Below are 7,914 nucleotides of genomic sequence, written 5' to 3' on the forward strand. Positions count from 1 at the left end.
ATCTAAATAAAACAAGAAATAATAATTAATGAAGTATATAATGCATTCAAAAAAAAGAAAAGGTTATTAAGGCTTATAAAATATCTAATTAGTATTATTATCGTTAGCACGCTGGACAAAATGCTTAGTGGTATTTCACACATCGCTGCATTCTGAGTTCAAATTCCACCAAAGTCGATTTTGCCTTTCATCCTTTCAGAATCGATAAATTAAGTACCAGTGAAACACTGGGGTCGATGTAATCAACTAGTCCCTTTCCCAAAAATTTCAGGTCTTGTGACTTAAGTAGAAAGGATTATTATTATTATTATTATTATTATTATTATTATTATTATTAGGGAGCTAGCAGAATTGTTAGCATGCTGGGCAAACTTCTTAGCAGCATTTTATCTGTCTTTATACTCGGAGTTAAATTTTACTGAGGTTGACTTTGCCTTTCATCCTTTTGAGGTTAAAACCCATATAAGCATTGGGGTTAATATAATCACCTAGCCCCTCCCCCAAAATTTCAGACCTTGTGCCTATAGTAGAAAGGATTCACCTGTAGATTTAAAGAGCAACAGTCAGGAGAAGGCTTGTACCTTTGGTGGTCATGGATATGTGGGTTTCTTGATTGGCTCTAGCTGGAGTTTTTCCTGTATCTGTGGGGACTGTATCATTCATGTTATCAATCTTAACATTCACCAAAGCTGTAAAATCTAAAAGCACTCTCTTTCTGTCTCAGAATAAATACTAAGAATAGAACAAATAAAAAAAAAAAACATCCTGAAACTCGGAGTACCAAATATAAAGCCACACTGCAGACTTATTGTTTGACTCCAGATGAGCACTGAATAGCTTTGGAACCACTGAGTTAGATGATAGGCTAAGTCTTCTTTGCAAATGCATATACAGTAGGTACCTGGCTGGGATTTAAGAGAAAATTATCTGCAATACACTAACTTCATACCCAAGAGGAATTCTCTCTCTCTCTCTCTCTCTCTCTCTCTCTCTCTTCAATATTATAGAAACCCAGAATTATGTAAAGACCCTATGGGCTTTTGAGGTTTGGGAAAGGATTCACTAAATTCATTTTACTTCACATTCATTACAACTGCAATTATAGATGTGTAATTTTAAGCACAGTTGTTTATGAATTATTTCTCATCAAGGAAGGTTTGTTCAAAATAGTTTTGTGTTAGTCAAAAGATAAGTTGATAATGAGTAAATTTTTTTGTCTTGATTTTACATATTCTACATACACACACGCAGACACACATCTGTAGTGAAGATATGTCTTTGGTAATATGTTATTTCAAATTGACTCCTTATTCGAAAGGTAAACAGTTATTGATATTTTGTAACCTTTTTTTAGATTTGGTTCAAGTAACAGGAAAATCCTTCCAGATAGGTCAACATTTTTTCTCTCTTTATTTTTCATTTTTCTTTCACTCTCTCTCTCTCTTTAGAGAAAATTAGTATATGCTAGTATACCTGCATGTTTATATTAAAGGCATTTAACTCTAAACACCTGAGCTCAATCCCCAACTTCATATGGTTCCAAGAAGATAGAGTGGTTTGCCCAGTTCACTTCCATGTACAGTGGCAGCATTATAAGGATAATACATATTTCGTTAGCTTACAGCACCAAGTTTTCTGTGACAAAGACCAGCTTCTTATCCTTGAGGGATAGGGAAATTTATTTCTCTTTTGTTGTTGTTGTTGTTGTTGGACTCTCCCACTGCTTCAATGAATGAAGATTTAGCAAAATACAACCAGAAAACACCCCTATCCCTATAGTTGCTTATATGTAGTGCCAAAGCTACAGACTTCCTGTATCATCCTCTACCTATTCATGTCACCTCCTTCCCTTGCCTCTGAACTTATGAAGAAAGTGTGATGGTATTGGTGCTGGTGTCTTGGCTTGCTGAACAACCTGCACACTAAATATTACTATAGTAGGCTTGGTTTGTGTACAGCCAGTCCCACTCTTATCCTTCAAACTTGTATTGGTCTGATGATGATGATGACATGACGTGAGCCCAGCAATTCTCAGGATGCAGGATTTTTATGGAGTTATCTTCTCTTGGGTGAACAGCTAAATTGCTGAAGGACCTCATCTATCTTGGACCCATTGAGGTTTCTGTGACTGACTGTCTTCCAGAGGCAATTCCGTAACAGAAACTCTGACTGCTGCTACTACCCCAGGTCAGCATAGACCAGGGGGTAGTAGTGGCTAAGAAGTAATTCCACACTCTTCAAAACTTAGGAACTCCTTAACCAGGGCCTCACTCCTGGATGCAGTTTAGTCTCCTCTGTTGCATTATAGAAACTGTGTAATTCAAACAAAGAAAGCAAAGAACTATCTCTCTTTAGATATAATGTGCTACACTCCCTTTGAGATTTATCTTTGCTCCTGTTATTAGTTCTCTCTTTCTCTGTCTCTTTCTTGCTCATTCGCTTGTCCCACCAGGAACTGTATTTTTACTTCCCATCCTGCCAATCAAAAATCCCCTATGAAATAAATGTGCAGGATACAGATACACAACTGTTGTCGTATATACAGTAGATCTATACAATACTTTGCAAAATAGATGTTAAAGTGGTGGTGATGATGATGATGGCTGTGCTGGTAGTAGTAGTGGTGGTGGCGGCGGCGGCAGTGGTGGTGGTGAGGAAGGTGGTGGCGGCAGAGGGAGTTAATTTAAGTCAAAGCTACATTAAACAAGGGAAACCAGACAATTTTCAACTAAGACTAGTTTATTTACATAGAGGGACATTTTTTTAAAAAATACTATTGGTTGAAATAATATACTTTTTAGACTTATTTAAACATGTCACTTTGACTTTGGGGGAAAAAGTTACAAGATGGGTGTGGTTTAATTTTAGACTTTAGAAAAATGAACTTTGAACCAGGTCATCCATTTTTGTTATGTTAGTATGGATAGGATTTAAACAAAAAGTTTTATTATTTTTCTTAGCTTCTTTTTCCTTGTAGGATATCTTTCTTTCCTAGACAGCTTATCACAACAAGGAAGCAAAATTTAGACTAATTTTTGTTAAGTCATGCAAACCTTGTGGTGAGGTTGTTTTAACTCCTCACCATGCAGACTGTAACTCATTGAAGACCTTAGCTTCACAACCATTGACTGAAATTAAATGTGGTGGATTTGAATGGTTAGTACAATACTATTTACAGCAGTGATTTTATTCTACCATGTGGCAGTATCCACTAGTATCAGTTAGGCAAATTCTATTGTTGAGAGTTAAGTGTCTTTGACTTGAGGTAATTTACTCTCATCGATAGAATAACCCAGACACAGTAACTGGATTACAATGTACTGATTGCCTGTGGTCAGTTGTAATCTTCCATTTTACTCTAGATCACTACCACCACCACCATTATCATCATCATCATCATCATCATTTGCCCGCTTTCCATGCTGGCATGGGTTAGACAGAATTATCACAGTGCAAAATCACATCACTTCTTATTCAGGGCTATTAGCCCTCCTAGCTGGGTCAGAGGACCAAGTTTTAATTGGGCATTTCACTTCTGCTACAGTTGCTATGAATGGATGCTCTTCCTAACTGCAGCCTCTTTACTGTATGTACTAGGTTCATTTTGTCATAGAACCAGCATTAGAGTTGCCATGCTGTCTTAAGGGATGGGCACAGTGGGTTTGCCCTGGGGACCCACTTCTGATCTATGTATACTGTGGCTTGCTGCCAATAAATAAATACTTTAGGACCCACTGCATTGATTTGTTGAGGGTCCTATAATGCTGCTAAGGTAGCCCTATAGAGATGTTGCTTTGTATCTGGCAGGATTATATTAACCCTTTAGCATTTAAACCGACCATATCCAGCCCAAATATTCTACCTGCTTTATGTTTAAACCAGCCAGACCCAGCCTTTAACACCTACTCTGTAATGTGATTGTAAAGGTAAACAGTAACATCACTGAAATATTGAAGCTACAAGAGGATGCATGATTAATTCAAAGCAATATGAATAAATAAACTAGAAAAGCACTCGGAGAGTGCAGACCTCCGCCAACCAGAGTCGATCCCAATAGTCAAGGCTTGTCATGTCATTCTCCACAGACCTCTGCCAAGCAGCTCATTTTAAGATAGATATGTCAGTAAAATTACTAATAGAGAAATGAAAATAAACTTTGGAAACAGCAATGCCACCATAGGTTACGTGCAAACGATGAACGTGTTTTCAAGGGAGATAATCAAAGAACGTAACATTCATGTAAAGTAAATATAACAAGTGAAAAATCCTTCAAGAATCCATAAAAATTCCCGGATCAATTCCAAAATTTCATCATCTGTTCCTTGTGTCATTATCAATTTTTCCTGCAAGTTTCATCAAATACCGCTAACAACTTTTTGAGTTATTTTACGGAGAGACGGACAAACCAACGCCGATAAAAACATAACCTCCTTCCTTGGTGGAGGTAATAAATTACATTTGACAGAATAATATGAATTCTAAAGGGTGAAACCATTCACCCTACATTGTTTCTGCTCATTTGCCAAATACTTTCAGCGAGTATTTATTCTTGTATTCTTGTACTTGTTTCAGTCTTTTGACTGTGGCCATGCTGTAGTCCATGCTGCCTTGAAAGGTTTTAGTCAAACAAATTAACCCCAGGACTCGTTTCTTGAGCCTAATAACTTATTTTGTTGGTCTCTTTTGCTGGAATGCTAAGTTATGGGGACATAAAAACACCAACACTGGTTAAGTGGTGATGGGGGAACAAACACAGACACAAAAACACACACACATATATGACAGGATTCTTTCAGCTTCCATCTACCAAATCCACTCACAAAGCTTTGGTCGACTTGAGGCTATAGTGCAAGACGCTTGCCCAAGGTGCCATGCAGTGAGACTGAACTTGGAACCATGTGGTTGGGAAACAAGCTTGTTACCACACAGCCACGCCTGTTTTGTTTGTTTTTTTCTTCTTTTTCCTTTTTTCCAAATTGTCTCCTTTAGTTGAATCACAAGATAAAAAGTTATTGATATTTTGTAAAAAAAAATTTTTCAGCTTTGGCACCAGTTCTAGTAAAGTTATCTTATTCTCTTTTTTTTTTTAATAATTATTATTGAAATATGAAGTAATGTAAATTAACATCTTCAATATGATTGTTTTTTAAGCTATATTTGTTTTAGTATAAATAAAACATTTCATCTTGGTATGAGAGAATATTTAGATAATGATGGAATATTTAGCCCACAATGAAACTAAATATATAAGATCTAACTTTCCTGTCAGTTCATAAATTCAATGTTCAAATCCACTGCCTATGTTTTGCCATGCTTTGAGCAATATACTTAATATTATTGTAAAACCAGCTGTCACTCACAAGCAACGATAGCTTGGTAAAATGTACCATGCTTTCACTAATTGTTTCATGTGTTTATGCAGTCACAAGCAGTTACAGAACACACACACTTTCTCATCCTCCTCACCTTTGATCTGGTGGCATATGTAGGATGTAACATTCAAAGGGGGAGAGGACTGCCCTAGTACTTGGCCAAAGCTTATGTTCAGCTGAGTAGACTGGAGCATTGTAAAATGAAGTGCCTTGCTCAAGGACACATTGCACTGCCCTGCCCTGCCCAGGTATTGAACCCACAACCTCATGATCAGGAAATAACACCCTAACCATTAGGGCACACACATGTGAGTTCATTAAATGTCATGAGAATAGACACCAGATTGACTTGCAATGCTATCCAAGCTAAACTAGCATGCCAGCCAGACAGCGATTTGTTACTGGGCCATACATCTTCTCTTGGAAAGCTCCACTTTGCTCATGTATGCACGCACGTGCGCACACACAAACACACACACACACACACAGAGGAGAGAGAGGTGGGGTGTATATTTGCATACATAGAATTTAGTCTTTCATACACTGTATAATGTTTTCTGGAATGGTTTGGCTCATGTTCTCCTTGTCAGACTTGAACCACTGTCTGCTTCACAGAATTAGTGTGTTAAACAAGAGAGCAGAAGATGTCAACTGGTGACTGACTCTGACAAGATGTAGAGACTGAAATTCAGTGACAGTTTCTTCTCATATTTACCTTAGTCTGTTAGCTTGAACATTCCTTCACAGCAAGTCTAAATATGTACAGAAACACTGTACATACACCAGATATGTACACATGCACTGTACATACTCTGAATTTACTTACTTGTTGTTTACTGTGTTGTGTTTTACCAGAGATTTTATTGTCATGCTTACACCATTGTCATTGTCTATAGCTTTGACAATTCCTATGAGGTGTGTATAAGTATGAATACATGTTATTCTTAAGCTAATGTAAGAGAGAGGGAGGGGTCTCTATGCTGTCATTTGTCCTGCTAGAAATAGCAACAACATCTCACTCAAATCACACCCTATTGTGTCTTAAAACTAAAAGAAAGGCTCATTGACTGCATAATGTAGTTCTAGATACACTATGTCTCAAAAATGCATTGAGGTGATCATGGCTTGAACACATTTCATTTATAAGTTTGCTCAATCAGAGCTGACTTGGCCCAAACAAGTCGTATGTGACCCTTGAGGCTTTAACAAGGTTTTATCTGCTATAAATAGTAGCCAAATTTCCCTCAAATCACATCCTGTTGTGTTTAAAACTTTTGATACCAACCCACCTGAAATAGTGATTTACATTAAAGCCTTTACGTTCCAAACACCAGATTAAATATGACAAAGTTATTTCACTAAACTCTCCATTATTTTCTAAACTAACTGAAACAAAAACACTGTGTTTCAAGAGGAATATAATCACAGAAGAATTAAGTTTTAAATATATTATGTCTCAAAATAAAACAGGTGTGATCACAGCTGAAACACCTCTGATCACTAAGGTTTCCTTGATTAAGGCAGACAATAAACAATAATTTATTATAAAGCCAGTCTTTGGAACATAAATTCAACATGGAATTTTAATTTTAGATCACTTCAAAACAGGAAGTTTGTATCCTAGAATCAAGGATGGTCTCTAGTGCAAGCTGGTATCAAAAGGGTTAAAGTGCTGCCTCTCAGTCATCACAGCAAGTTTATCATAGCCTACCATACCCAGTGCTATACTGGGATGATGTTTGCATATGTCATTGCCTCAGTCACATCAAGCTGTCCACCAGTCTGTCAAATCAGAAATGATCTAACTGATATACACACCCATTAATACTTATTTAATGATAATATCCATTCTAATAAAGACTTCTAGTTGATAAACCAATTTGGATTGCTATCAAGTCATTGTTGTTGCTATTGTTGTTTTATTTATTTACCTGCAAAACAACTTGATATAGAACCTAAAAGAATGTCAACAATTTCCTATAGTACGTCTTGACCATTAGTTGTATAAACTAGCAATGGTAAATATTGATTTTTTTTACTCAGAAGTCCACCTATGCACAAAGGCTTCTTGCCTGTCACAACTTGTGACAGCATTTCATACTTTAGTCTTACAGTGTATAGCACATTTTTGTTATTCTGTTAATACTCCAGTCACATAGTTCTTATTAATTTGCTTATCATCATCATCATCATTAATTAATCAGTTAATTAATTATTAAAATGTGGTGAATTGACAGACTCATTAAGAGTGTCATACAAAAAAGGCCTTGCAATATTTGCTACATCACTTTGTTCTGAGTTCACATCCTGCTGATTTTCAGGCTTTCTGAGTCAATAAAGAAAAGTACCAATCTAGAACTGGGTTAGTTTAATTTAATCGAATAACCCCTCCCTGTAAATGATGATGGTGGTGGCGGCAGTGGTAGTAGGAGGGGGAGGAGGGAGCAGCAGCAGTGGCATTGATGATTTCTTACATAGCTTTGTAATAGCGTCAAATTGACTGGAAAGCAATCAGAAAGATTGCTTTCCAAGCCCTCAGTTC

The 7,914-nt window shown here is 36.8% G+C and overlaps 1 protein-coding gene across 3 annotated transcripts in view; it reads left to right on the forward strand.

The window, feature by feature from the left end:
- Positions 1-7,914, forward strand: part of LOC106876387 (LIM domain-binding protein 2) — a 160,245-nt gene that overhangs the window by 84,825 nt on the left and 67,506 nt on the right. For all 3 annotated transcript variants that reach the window (XM_014924904.2, XM_014924903.2, XM_014924902.2), the window contains exon 4: positions 1,355-1,390. In XM_014924904.2, coding sequence (XP_014780390.1) covers positions 1,355-1,390 — 36 coding nt within the window. The remainder of the gene's footprint in view (positions 1-1,354; positions 1,391-7,914) is intronic.

The sequence above is a fragment of the Octopus bimaculoides genome, chromosome 14 (assembly GCF_001194135.2).
Source record: "Octopus bimaculoides isolate UCB-OBI-ISO-001 chromosome 14, ASM119413v2, whole genome shotgun sequence".
NCBI lineage: Eukaryota > Metazoa > Mollusca > Cephalopoda > Octopoda > Octopodidae > Octopus > Octopus bimaculoides.